Raw genomic sequence first — 14,385 nt, forward strand, 5'->3', positions numbered from 1 at the left:
AATAATAAAATGACCAGAGGTCATCAAAGGTCAACCAGGCCCTCCACATGAACAGAGTTAAGCCAATTTGGTGTGAATCAAACGGTATTGGTCTTTGAATAACTTTTTTATAATCTTTTTCTTTTTTCTTAAAAATTCTAGCAGCACAAAAGAATTTTTTTGCTTCAAAAACATTCCTGAATTTTGGATTTTTTTTCCCCCCAATCTAAGTAACTGAGTCTAAATTTTCCAGAATGTTCAGTGACAGATTATTGTGTTTTGAACAAAGAGGAGAAGATTAATTGCTGTAATTACTAAAGTAGGCCAGATATTTCTAATGAGGCTCTATGTGAGGTGGGGAATAAAACCAGGTAGCTCACCTGTCTCCTTCCTCCTGGTTCCGATCGTGCCGCCGCCGCCGCCGCCGCCGCCGCCGCCGCCAGGCTCAGCTTTGGCCCGACCAGAACAAAAAGAGAACGGCCGAGGTGGGTCAGTGTTATCCCACATCGTGATTGTCTTACCTCTTACATAATCCTGTGCATCGTCAGCGAAATCCCCCAGGTTCCTGCTGACAGCAGTTGGACCTTTCAGGAAAGCACTGTGCTGAGGTCAAAGGTCACAGCTTTTAACGTTTCAAACTTCCTCTATCTTTCTTCCAAGCACAAGACTTTCTTTTTTTTTCTTTGAGTTTTGGTTGTTTAGTTCATTTTCTGTCCAGTTCTTAATAAAAAATAAAAAGAACCACATTATAATCCCTGACAGAAATATTCACATCCCTTGAACACTTTAAGAATCTGTTTTAAGTTTGTGCTCGTGTACAGATTTGTACTTTGGCTCCACTTTGCTCTCAGTAGCTGTTTTCTCTGGCCATTTATTTGTCAACACACATTTTTATAACTCAAAGCTTTTTCTCATGATTTTACGTTCTCATATAGTTGCATTTTTAGTACTGTTAGTGTTGTGACTATATTCTTGGAACTAAACAAAAATTCTTGTAGCCCTAATACTCTACAACTCACAGAAGGAATCAGTACAAGACATTTTTTGAAAATATTTTCTGTCACTTGTGATTTTTGTTTTGTAAAGAAAAAAGATTCAAATCAGATCTCGTATGAAAATTTTATTTTCCTTTATTTTTTTAAGCCAAATCGCCCAGAACTGGGATGAACCGATTCAGTGGATTAACAGGTTTTATTCATCCAGTCGATCTCAGAAACTGACAAGCTCAGTGGAGGAAGATCTTGCAAAAAAAAAAATGGACGCATAAAATAGAACAAACTGACTTAACATCAGAATGTGTTTATTATATACATCTTTTATTTATTTGCAAATATTTTTTTTTTTAGCAAAAAGGGTCAGTGTCAGATTACATTATTACAACCTGAGCCAATTTTCTGCTGCATAATAATCCATCCGCTCATTATTATTACTGCAGCTCAAACACAAAGTCCAGAAGTTCCAAAAACAACTAGAACCCGATTCCTCAGAACCGCTTCTTTGCCGTTTCTCTTCCTTCCTGCCGTAAATAATCTCCATGTGACGCAAAACGACCAACTGGAGAATTAAACTCAGGAACAAAAGTCTATTTAATGAGTCCAGATTCAGTCTGGAAGTAAAGAGCTGGTTCTGGTTCCACCTTCAGTCGTGGCCTGATGGATCCCAGCTCACAGGAGAGACTTCGCCAGCGCCACCATGTGGTCCACACCGCACGCTACGTCCACCACCTGACCTGGAACGGTCACCTTTACAGAGACGCAGAGATCAGAACATCATCAGCACAAACCGTTTCCATCTTTCTGTTCACACGTCAGTTTATTTTGATTCCTGGTGCGCTCCGAACCCCGCAGGGTTTCCACGGAGATGTCCACGCCCTCGAATCCTGTTTAAATGCTAATGTACGTCTGCGGAGGTGAATCGAAAAGCTCTCTGGGGGAACAAGCGGGTGCAGAGGTCGAAACAGGGAGACAATCTTTTCAGATGCGAGACGTTAAATAAACCGTCGGGTTCTGGAGTTTTACAACAACACACAGAAAATATATCAGCAGAGAACAGAAACTGTGAAAAATCTGCTGCCGGCTGTTTGCTTTTATCATTTTTAAGTCCAAACGGCTCAATATTCTGTCACAGTCGGGTCCAACAACGACACTGAGAGAATGAGAAATACTGATTAAGAGGTTACATTAAAAATAGAAAAACCAGTTGAATGCAATCATAAAGTGAAAGTCTGGCTGCTTGGAGCAAAGTATGTTGAAAGCATTAGTGGTTTAAAACTTTTGCACAGTTCTATTCAGATAGTCACGGGGGAAAAAAAGAACTCCATGTCCGTTCTAAGGTTCTAACATCAGGAACCTCATGTATAAACGTCTCTTATAGAAAGAGACAGGCCAGGAAAAACAAACCTGCAGCAAAATATGTTACACACAAGTCATGTAGAAAAACAAATGTGTTGCTGACAACAAACCAAACTGCACTGAAAATATTTGTACATTTCCTTTATTTAACCCTGTTGGGATCTAGATCTCATTTTCATGAGGAACCTGGACACTGAAAGTATTTAGCTCAAAGTTCATTAAAACAAAATGTTTTTTATTTTTTCATCTTTTTTTGATTCAATTTAAGAAAATGAATTACATTTGTCTTCTTACAATATTCTAACACACATAAGCCTGTCATGACAAATTCTGATGGACAATAAATTGTCCCAGAAATTATTGTGGCAAATGATAATATTGTCATTTTGAAACCATTTTCAACTAATATAATGATAAGGGCATATTAATGCAAGATTGCCGTGTAAAAAATCAATAAACTTTAATTTATCAACGTTTATCAGTCTACTGCCCACTGTAACTGGAAGATATTTCAAATGTCCAAAGTGAAACCACCAAAAACAATAAAAAACACAAACAACTGAAAACATAAATAACATGGATTATGAAGTCTCTATAAACAAAATTACCCTTCAAAAAACGTTCATCATCAGAATAGCTGATGTAAAAAAAGTTTCTTCTGATTTAATGTCAAACATTGAAGAAAAAAAAAGGTTCTGCATCTTTTAGGTGTTCGGCGCGTGAATCTGTCACTACACATATAACAGCCAACCAAATGTTGCATCCAAAAGTTCCCCTATGAATTATTACAAACATGACTACGATTTGAAAGTTTAATAGATGAAGACAAGATGGAGACGGCTGTAAAAGACAGAGCTAACCTTAAATACCCGACTTGTACAACATATTTAAGACCTTTAGCCTAAAAACAAGACAAAATGTGATCTGTGTTCTTACTCTCCAGGGGAAGAATTGGTCGTCTTTCTTTCCGATACCCAAGCAGCCTCTGATGTTCTTCCCCCAAACGAAAAGTTCACCTCGATCTGAAAACCAAACGGCGACGTCATAGCTACACACTTCAGTTTGGAACGTCTCGTCTCAGAGTTAAAAGTCTGTCTGTCTCAGAGGAATCACAGCAAAGTCGATGATTTGTTTAGGTCAGGAGTCTGAACAATCCAAAGAGCCATTTTAGGCCTTCCTGCAGCAAAACAAGCTAGCTTAGATGTTAGCTGACACTTTGATAAACATCTACCGTAGAAACTTTGTTGTCATTTTTAAAGTGCAACAATTCTACTTCTTGTTTAATATTTTAAATAGAGGGAAAAAAAATCAGGATCCCATCTTCTTCAATGTGATCCTGATATTTGTGACGCAGAGTTTCCAGTTTCCAAAACGATAAATGGCACCAGAAAAATGGATCTATAAATACATTATCAGTACTTTTAGTCTCACTTAATAAAATTATTTATTGAAATGAAAAACCGGTAAAACCTGGATTTGTCATTCTACATATTTTGGAAAAATCATTAATTATCAATTTTGTACAACGTTATTAAGAGCCACTTGCAGCTCCAGGTTGCAGACCCCTGGTTTAGAGAAAAGGGTTTATATAATTAGGAATTAGTAAGTGAACCTCAATAAATTAAATTATCACTGAGAAGTTCATTTAATTCAACAAGACAAACTCCCATAGACAGAGGGAAACATTTTAATATTAATCATTTTAATGATTCTGGCTCACATGGAATGAAAACCCTAAATTCTGTGACACAGTAAATTGGAATATAACATTAGACAAAATAAAAGCAGATTTTCTTAAGCACAAATGTGAAGTTTCTGAGAAATATGCTAATTTTTTCGCACAATATTTGGTTTTATGGCTCTGCACTGTTTCCCAACCCTGGTCCTCCAGGCTCACTGCCCTGCATGTTTCTTTGCTTCACTCCAGCTGATTTCAATTGACGACTGATTAACAGGCGTTTGTTGAACTGCAGTCAGTTGAATGAGGCCATTAAAGCAGGGAAACCTCTGAAACATGTAGGACAGTGAGCCTTGAGGACCAGGGTTGGGGAAACACTGAATTACTGCATCAATGCAACATTTCAAACATTTATTCTCAGTTGCAGAATCTTAAAGCAGTGAGAAACCAGTGGATGTTTCCGTTTCTGCTACTTAAAAGATGACCTGACAACTCAAGCGTCAAGGAGAATTTCTTAAAAATGTGACCGTTTCCGAGTCTCACCTGTCACTGCTGCAAAATGGCTGAGACCACACCTGATCTTGACGACGGCCACAGAGGGGTTGAACTCGGAGCGTCCAAACAGAGTGGGAGGAATCCTCTCCGGGTACGAAGACTCGGAGAGATTCGGACCTTTTCCCAGAATACCGTAGCCCCAAACAAAGACTTCTCCTTTTTCTGGAAGAATTCAGAAACGTCAGGATATGAAGGTTTCAGATACCTGGATGAATCCATGTACTTCAGCGTTTAGTTCAAGAAAACAGTAACAATCACTTCGTGGACTCACCATTGAGAACGGCCACCTGGGTTCCTCCACATGCTGCCTGAACCACCTTCCCACAGCCTTTTAGAGGGAGATGACGCGGAGAGTTCATCTAAACGGTGAAATTACATCAAGACATCAGCAATGACCTTAGAGAAGCAAGAGCTGCTGCCCATTAATCACTGAAGATGTAGCTCAGTCGTTAGATGTAAGGCACTGGATGTGTGGAGATGGCAAAACTTTATGCAGAGGAACAACTTAAAGAGGAACGATGTACAGTCAGCACACAACTTCAGTTATTGCAACTAAAAACCAGCCATCAGGCCCCAAATCTGGGTGTAGTGATTAGGGCTGTATAATTATATCGATTCTACAATATTTATCGATTTTTTTCCTCCCTCGGAAGATATCGATTTTTCATCTGCGAGTATCGATACGTTAAACCATAAGGGTCCAGTGAGGATTGCCATGGCGACGATGGCTGATTGATCATTCTTATTAGCAACTGAAAGAGTATCAGAGACTGAGAGTACGATGAGATCCTGGCAGTTTGAGAGGCAGCTACTCAGAGATCCAGTAGGGGAACGGCGGCGCTGCACAGCTGCAAGGAGTCGATCACTACGGGGTGAGGCAGAGCCACTCCCCCAGCAGCTAGTAGTAAACAGCTTACAGCCACGGCTAACTCTGGGAGCCAAGGTAGAAAAGCCTTTTCCTTATAGTCCAAAAGACTTTTTTTTTACTCTAAAACGCAGCCACAGTATGTGGAAAAGAAAAACATAAGTGCAATCATTTGCATATTGAGAGTCTAGAGGCTGATAATCTCCCCACTCAGCTCCTTTGAGCTGAGTGGGGAGATTATGAGCTGAGTTTCCTTGGAAACTTTGAGTTTTATGTCAAATCCACATGAATTAAATGACAAACTAATTTTCTCACTGCATCTTTGATTCATTTTGTCCAGCTGTATACTGTTAAACTCTGTCCAATCAGAGTCAGGTATTGTGTAGTTGGTGCTTTTAATCAGTTTTCAGTCAATTAAATCCAAGTGTATGGAACACAAAATGTCACTAAAATCACTCTGTCCTTGTAAAATCTTTCAGAAAATTGTAAAAGTGCATCGAATCGTATCAAATTGTATCAGCTACCAAATATTGTGATACATATCGGATCGTGATCAGAATATCGTATTGCATCGTATCGTGGAATTACTGTATCGCTACACCCTAGTAGTGATGAACTCCAATCTGAACCTCCAGAGCCACATAAAGACAGTTACAGTCGGCCTTCTATCACTTGAAGAACATTTCCAGGATTAAAGAACTAAAGTCTCAGAAAGATCAAGGAAACTCATCCATGCGTTTCTCTTAAGTCAAACTGATTACTGCAACAGTGTCCTCACAGGTCTTCAAAAAATTTTTTAAAAAAAGCTGCAGCTGATCCAGAACACTGCTGCTGTTCTCACTAAAACCTGGAATGTAAAGCACATCACCTCAGTTCTGAAATCCGTTCACCGAGAAAAAAAGACTTTAAGATACTGCTGGTGGTTTATAAATCACTGAACGGCTTAGCAACACAACACATTAAAGATCTGCTGCTGTTGCATCAACCTTCCAGACCTCTCAGGTTCTGGTTCTGGTTCTGCATCCCCAAAACCAAAACCAAACATGGAGAAGCAGCATTCAGCTTCTATGCACCACAAATCTGGAACAAACTTCCAGAAAACTGCAAAACAGCTGAAAGACTTAGTTCCTTTAAATCAAGAATAAAAACCCAGCCGTTTAGATTAATGACAACTAGAACATTGATTACTTCTAGTCTGAATTACAACTTTTTATTTCTCCTTATTTGGCCACTGGAATGTAAAACTTCTTAAATTGTTGTTGCTAAAATGTGTTACGTAAATAAACAACTACATTTCAAATATCAAGTAAATTAGTTTTCACAAATATCCTTATATATAAAGATTTTTAAAAATTGCACTCCTCTATGCAATTTGTTATTCACAGTTTGACAACTTTCTAATGACACTACTATCTTTTTTTCCTGCAGCATAACGGTAGTTTTAAAGAAACATGGCCAATCTATGAATAGAAATATACCTCTGAGCAGTGGACTGGTGGTCTTTAGGACTTTATTCCAGTATTGTCTAAAGAAATGAGAACGTACTACTCAGTTCCTGGCTCTGCTCTGACACTAAATCACATTTTAAAAATGATCTTAATTCTCCATTTTTTCACAAAGTTCTCGGGTCAATTCAGATCAGTGGCAATGAGCTGATTTATCTGGTATCTCAGGGCATTTTTTATATGCAGTTCTACACCAAACTCTTCATTATATTGATTCTAATAATAGCCACCCACTCAATAAGTAATCCTACCTGTCCTTTGTGGGTTTGTGGTCTCATTCTGCTTGATGCTGTTTCTTCCTTCTGACTGAGCTGCTACAAGACAAAGTTTCCTAGTTATGGGGCGTTGCGTCATACATATTAGATTACATGCTACAACGCCACACATTGACTTCATTGACTGGACTGATTTGCCTTACCCGTTTCATCGTCCTCATCTGATGGTACTAACTGCAAGCTCGTTCATGTGAAAAAGTAGCAAGTTTTTGCACATTTAGCTGCGTCTGTTTCCAGACCCCTCCTCTTTTTAGTCCTTCTCTACCCTTTGTTCTTCTACTTTCCATCTTTAAACACAGCTGACCAAGACCTCTGATGTTTTACGTCAGGGTGAGTCTTTGGAAAGGAAACCAAAAAAAACGAGACCTGCTAGTACAGGCGGATGTGATTCAGGTACAGGAGTTATGGCAGGTTGTTTTTCACATAAAATCAGCTTCACACACAATCAGAGGAAACCTATTTTATGTTAAAACTGCCGTCCATACAGCAGTCGCAGCTCACATGACTAACCTACTAGTACAACCACTGCATATAGGCCAAAAAATATAAAGAATAAAGAGGGAACTGGCCCCTGCAGCCCAAACGTCAGACCAGTCCACTGGGAAATGTCCCAGTCCTCCCATTAGCCAATCTGGGTCTGTCACTGACAAAATCATGTTTGGTGTCTGGAGATGCACCGATCCACTGTTTTCACTTCTGATACTGATACAGATATCTAAGGTTTATAATTGACCAACACAGAAAAACAGTGCTGACTTGACTTCAAACTTTTTTTTTTTAAAACTCAGACATAAATGTACTGAATTTTAAATTTATTTGATGACTCTGCACCAATAGCTTCACAAGCTTGGTCATGTGAAAACAACACAACTTTATTTTGTTCAGTCAGTGCAAGGAGGAGCATAACAGCCAACGTAAAATAAATAATAAAGAATCTGACAAAAACAGTAAGTTGACTGCTTTGGTCAAACGTAAAAATAAAAATAAAATAAAAAAACTCCAAGCGCAATTAAGAATTAAAGCAAAATGTAAAGCAAATAAAGCTTTTTTCAATATAGGAGCCAAAACAGATATCAATATCAGATCAGTGCATCTCTATTGGTGTCTTGGTCAAAGTCTAAATGTCAAACTAGTTGTTAGAAAAGCTTCCTGTGCCTGACGCGGTAACTCACCACCACAAACACAGAAGTCTTGTTCGGACCCTGAAAACCTCCCCAGCTGTCCTCACCTGGGTGGACTCAGTGGCCAAGGCCAGCTGTCTGTACTCAGAGTTTCCCCAGCCAAACAGCCGACCGTCCCTGGAAACGGCCAGGCTGCAGTCTCCGTATGTGCTGATCTGCTGCACGTCCACGCCGGCGAGCTCGCCTCCCACTTCCACCGGGGAGGAGCTGATGTCGAGGTGGCCCAAACCTGAGGAATACGAGGCCACCAAATCAACACAACTTGATTTGATTCGGATTTCTGGGTGTCATGAGTTTCCTCAAAATCAGTTTTCGATTCCAAACGATTATTCATAATGATTTCATCTTTAATATGCAGGTGTGCAAATGATCCTCATGATTTACTCCAGTTTTACACTTATTTACTTAATTGTCATTGCACAAACACATGACAGCAAATTTGGCAACAAAATGATAAGTGGAGACATTAGAGTCTCTTTCACGTTTGTTAAGTTTTAAAAATTAATCCCTGTATCCTCCGTTTTAAATCCTTTAACCAAACATTTTCAGGGACACAACTTTCTGCATATGGTCTCCTCCATCCAGAGGTTTCTGGCCATTTGACAGTCTTTGTAGTTAGTTAGTGAAGACTTGTAAAAAAAAGGTGCATTATCGGGCGTGCCGTGGTGGCGTAGGGAATAGCGCGACCCGTATTTGGAGGCCTTGGGTCCTCGACGCGGCCGTCGAGGGTTCGACTCCCGGACCCGACTATATTTGCCGCATGTCTTCCCCCCTCTCCTTTCCCCTTTCCTGTCAGCCTAGTTTCATATAAAGGACACTAGAGCCCACAAAAGACCCCCTGGAGGGGTAAAAAAAAGAAAAAAAAAGTGAATTATTTCTCACAGAGTTGGATAAACATTTCATATTCATGTCACCTGTAGATATAAAAACCAGATAGTCAAAGAGGACTAGTTGAAATGAAACGGCAACATGGCTGTCCGAGGGCATTTCTGCATAAAATACGGCAACAAAGTTCTGACCCTTTCATAATGAAATCGAGAATCACAGTCAAATATCTTCTCCTTGGGTTAAATGTGTGAATGTCACTGACCCGTCTGACCGTCGGCTCCCCATCCACAGGAAAACACTTTCCCCGTGTCAGTGAGGAACAAGCTGTGGTCCTGCCCGCACGCCACCTGGAGGACAAAACCCGAAATCAGGAGCTGCTGCAGCTTCAACCCCAGCAGTAATATTCAACTAAAACTAAATAATGATTTTAACTGTGTTAGGACTGAAACAAGAATTAATCAGATCAATTATCATTAATCAATTACTGAGATAGCCGTCAACTAATTTAGCAATTGATTAATTGTTAACTTAAGTATACAGATTAAAAACAACATTGGCTGAAAGAACAACACACTCCAAGCAGCAGTTAAGCCAAAATAGTACAAAAAACACATATATTTGCATTTAATATGAAAAAAAAATAGTAAGTGCTTATATTTTTATTAATAAAAGAAAGTGAATTATTTGTTTGCTTGCATCTTTTAATGAATTTCAAACATTGTATAAAATAAGCCTAAGTGGTTAAGCAAAAATGGGCAGAATATGCCAATTTTTAAAAAAATCTAATTAATCGTCACAATAATCAATTAAATAATAAATACTCATATAAGTTGTTAGTTGTAGCCCTGGTTGATACTTTAAAGTTATCAAAACTTCCCGGCTTCTGCCCAGTCCAATATGTTGTTTGCCAGTCCAATGGCAAACATCATATTGTTTGTTGTTTGTCATATTGAACATATGACCAATATGTTCTAATATTCAGATCCTGATTTATACTTTTAACCTCATTTATAAAAGGACTATCCTTTCTTTTTGTCATATTGCATATTTTTGACAGACGACTGACCTGGACCACCCTGCTGCTGAAACCTTTGATCCTGTGAATGATGTGGCTGCCACTGACAAAACACAGGGAAAACAGCGCCATCAGGAGGTTAGCACAGTTACTGCAGCCACTCTACACTCTACGTGTTGATGTTAAATTTAACACTTTTTAGCAAACAATGTAAGATGACCAAAACAACAGAAAGAAAGAAAGACTTAAGACCTGAACTGAAGATCAGGAAGATAAAATATTATAATTTCACTGCTGTACACAACATTAGACAACCTAATAAAAGGCATCATGGACGAAATGTTGAGGCTGATGACAGAAAACATAAGGATTGGGAAATGATGAATGTAAGCAAGTCATACTTCATGGTGAAGGTGTGACCACAGACCTGTAGAGTTCGTCATCAATGATCTTCCTCCCACACTGGCCGTACGCGTTGTTCCCCATGCTAAACACTGGAGACGGCAGAAAGATGGAGGCAGTCACGATGCAACAGGATCCATGAAGAAGAAGAGGTAAAAAAAAAAGCCAAATTCATGTGTATTTGCTTCTGCAGCAGCTTCACGTTAAATTAGAGCTACAAGTTTCTGTTGGAGGAGCTGAGCTGATACATTAGATTAACATAAGTTATTTCTTAAATGAAATAAATGGAAAACGTGAGAGTAGATTTACCCTTGGCTTAAAAAATAAAATCTTCAGTATCTAATAATCTTCAGCAGAACCTTGGTTTGGGTTGGCCATGATTCTCTTTACAAATTAAAAAGAAAACCCGGACACGTTACGACAAACCAATTACCGGTTTGTATTCAAACTTCCTGGAGTGCGGCTAACGTCACTATAAACTAAATGTTCCAGGGCATGAAGCTAGCCTTTTGCACTGTTTGCATGAAAAAAAATTTTCTTCAGTGCACCAATCCAAAAATTAGGTGAATGGTAAATGCTTACATTGCAAAAACACAAAATATTACCAAGTATTTGTGTCTAGTTTCTAGTACAAATATCTTAATACACTTGAAATAAGACAAAACTAAATTAAAAGTAACTTTTTAGCAACATATAAGAGCTTGCTTTCCTTAATATTGGAATTATTAGTTCCACTGGCAGTAAACACATGGGAAAATGGGTTGTTATAAGTGAAATAATCTGTCGGTGAACCTAGTACCTTTAATCAATATTAAGCAAGACTTAAAACAAGCTACTATATCTTGCCAAAAAATGTCACTTTTTGAGCAAAACTGTGGGATCTCATTCGATGCGCATCAAATGGAGGTTGATGGCTCAAACTCAGAAAATTCGGGGCTCAAATTTCCTCTATTTTGTCCTCATCCTTGTTTTCCTTATGAAAGGAAAACATGAGCAGAGGTCTTTGTTGTCCAGGATTCGTCGTGGTTCTTACCTCCCTCCTGGTCGGTGAGGACCAGGGAGTGGGCGCGGCCGCAGGACACCTGGACCACTCTGGTCTGCTGAGGCTGGGAGAGAGGCAGCGCCACCGGCGACGGCTCCAGAACGTAGTCGTAGCTTTTCTCTGGAGGGAGGAAACAACAACAAATGTACTCCTTCAGAAACTCACAGTCTGGGAAAAACTCATCTATGTCAAAGAAACTGTCTTTCAGATTCTCCGTTTTAGATAAATTTAACTTTGTAACAATACTCAACCCAGATGTCTTAAGGATTTGTTAAGAACCAATGTTCCCATTACAGAACAACCTTAGTTTTTCCATTTTATGTAACAATGCAGATTCATTTTAACACAAATGAGTAAAATTGTATTTTTCTTTTTTTTTAGTCTACAGACCATAATCTGGAAGTGGAAACAAGTTTTCAGGCACTTCTGTAAAAATAAAGGTTTATGTAAATATTTGGGTGTAAAGGGCAGACAAGTATTCACACCACTTATCTACTTAAAACTGACAGAAGCTGCATTTCCATTGATTATATATTTGCGCAATTTGATATTCTGAAAATAAATATGCTTAATGGAAACACAAAATAGTCTTGTGATAAGTGGAATAATCTGCCAGTGAAATTGGTCACTTTATCACTATTCAAGAATTAATCACTATTCAAGCTTCTTGAATACCAACCAACCTTCTTAATGGGCCACATTAAGAAGGTACTTGTAAGTTAGTTTTGTCTTATTTTACATGTTATAAGATATTTGTACAAGAAACTAAACATAAAATACTTGGTAAGATTTTCTGGTTTTGCGGTTTAAGAACAGACGAAGGAAGCAGCAGCCCCGCTCTTACGGCCGCTGTGTTGTGTGCGCTGGAAGCCCAGTTGGGAGTCCTTGTTCAGGCCCATGCCCCAAAGTTTGGTCACGTCTTTGGTTGAAGAAGCCATGAGAGTGAAGCCGTAACCGCAAGCAGCCGATGAAATCTGCAACACAAGAGCAGGAGTCCTTTAAGATAACAAAAAACTAAACTAAATCACAAACTACAATATGTTCTACTTGGATCTTATGTGATAGATCAACAGGGTTTTCAAATGTTTCTATAAATAAAAATGTGGAAAGCGGAGTGAAACTATTCTGAATCTATCGAAAAAAAAATCAGTTTTCTCAAAATCGGTATGTTTCTGTTAAGCACATTTATTTTCATCATTTCAATTTGCGTAATTCTATATGGTTAAAAGAAATGCAGCTAGTGATGTTTACCTGCTCTGCGGTCTCCAGGCGGTACGGAGTGTACTGATATCTGCGAGGTTTTTTCCTGCCGCTGTCCGGCACCACGAAGCTGGGGATCCCCAGTGCCCCGGTGAAGCTGAAGCCCCAAACAAACACTTTGTGGGTCGGCTTCCTGTGCTCGCCGACATACTGGAAAACCGGTTCGCCGCTCTTCTCTTGCGGTCTGGACGCCCCGCTGAGTGTCGCGTAGCCACACACACGCAGGGCCAACCGCATGTGGCGAGGGCAGAGACACGGGAGAGCCATCCTGAAGAAACAAGCAGAGGGACACAAATATCATTAAAGATATTTAATAACATTTAACTAAAATCAACATTCAGATATAATAAAAATGTGAAAAAGTTTATAAGTATTCAAAACTGCAAAATAAAATCAGCACATGGTGTCATTTTATAGCTTGTAATATTTTGTTTTATAAAAGTTAGTAAATCAATGAACCATTGATCCTGTCAAAATGGGCAATACGGAAATAAATTGTCTAAGTAATAATGTACCAAATGTTGCATCCAAGAATTTAAATATATATATATATATATATATATATATATATATATATATATATATGTGTGTGTGTGTGTGTGTGTGTGTGTGTGTGTGTGTGTATATATTTAATTTCCAGTGTGATTTATATTTTTCATTTTATTTCTAATCTTACTGTTTTACCAATTAATTTCCTTAATTTTTTTCCTCATTTTATTTAATGCATTTTTCCTTTACTATTTTTTTTTCAATCATACCCTGATTCTTTTTGTAGAGAAAAAGGTATGACATAAATATGGATTAAACGTATTTAACGTTTTCCAAACGTTCAAGACAGACAACCAAGTATAAATGATTCCACCAATGAAATATAAAGGGGTTTTTAAATAATCCATCAACGCCGAATTATAATAAAACTACTCTTAATACATATTTACCAGTTCAAGTTTTTCTAATGAAATTGTATTCTTGCAAGCATTTAAATGAATCTTAAATTCGTAGAAAAAGTTACGGGATTCCACAACCTGCTCCACGTTTTATCAAAGTAGCGTCTGGACTCACCTTCACCTTCACGTTCCTCCCCAAAAAGCAATTAATTTTCAAATCTAAAGAACATGGAGTAGATAAGACGAAGCGATATAAAACGTTTTACTGTCACTATAGTTTACTTTTAGCTAAATGAGACAGAAAAGTACACTTCCGGTACATTTCTCCTTACAGTAAAACGTAATTCCATTTAGGAAGCACAACGCCACCTGCTGGAACGGAGGATATACTTACTCTATATACGTTTTGTTTTGGGTTTTTTTTACATTAATTTTATATTTGTTGAAATATGCAAATACATAAGTAAAATTACACTGAGAGGGGCTTCATTAATTGTAGTGCTTATTCAGATTTTAAATTACTTTACTTTGCTTCTGCATTGTAATGTTTCATTGTTTATTG

The 14,385-nt window shown here is 38.4% G+C and overlaps 1 protein-coding gene across 2 annotated transcripts; it reads right to left on the reverse strand.

The window, feature by feature from the left end:
- Positions 1–1,130: 1,130 nt before the first annotated feature.
- On the reverse strand, positions 1,131–14,166 carry rcc1l (RCC1 like). Of its 2 annotated transcripts, XM_023342832.1 has the most exons (13): positions 13,999–14,166; positions 12,928–13,204; positions 12,521–12,650; positions 11,668–11,796; positions 10,660–10,726; positions 10,284–10,335; positions 9,480–9,564; positions 8,437–8,618; positions 7,185–7,247; positions 4,835–4,922; positions 4,552–4,725; positions 3,267–3,352; positions 1,131–1,721 (listed from the first exon to the last, which is right to left on the reverse strand). In XM_023342832.1, exons 2-13 carry the CDS (start codon positions 13,201–13,203, stop codon positions 1,644–1,646), a joined length of 1,410 nt encoding a protein of 469 aa, XP_023198600.1. In that variant the 5' UTR covers position 13,204; positions 13,999–14,166; the 3' UTR covers positions 1,131–1,643. The 2 variants fall into 2 exon arrangements, with proteins under 2 accessions (XP_023198600.1, XP_023198601.1); XM_023342833.1 differs by lacking the exon at positions 7,185–7,247 and having other exon boundaries at positions 1,133–1,721.
- Between the last annotated feature and the right edge of the window lie 219 nt (positions 14,167–14,385).

Source organism: Xiphophorus maculatus, chromosome 11, assembly GCF_002775205.1.
Source record: "Xiphophorus maculatus strain JP 163 A chromosome 11, X_maculatus-5.0-male, whole genome shotgun sequence".
NCBI lineage: Eukaryota > Metazoa > Chordata > Actinopteri > Cyprinodontiformes > Poeciliidae > Xiphophorus > Xiphophorus maculatus.

Excerpts from the sequence above, each read along its gene's own strand:
- rcc1l (XM_023342832.1), bottom strand. The coding sequence starts at position 13,203 with ATGGCTCTCCCGTGTCTCTGCCCTCGCCACATGCGGTTGGCCCTGCGT. Across the intron at positions 11,797-12,520 it reads GCGCACACAACACAGCGGCC|AGAAAAGCTACGACTACGTT; the intron begins GTAAGAGCGGGG and ends TCCTCCCTCCAG. Across the intron at positions 9,565-10,283 it reads TCAGCAGCAGGGTGGTCCAG|GTGGCGTGCGGGCAGGACCA; the intron begins GTCAGTCGTCTG and ends TTTGTCCTCCAG.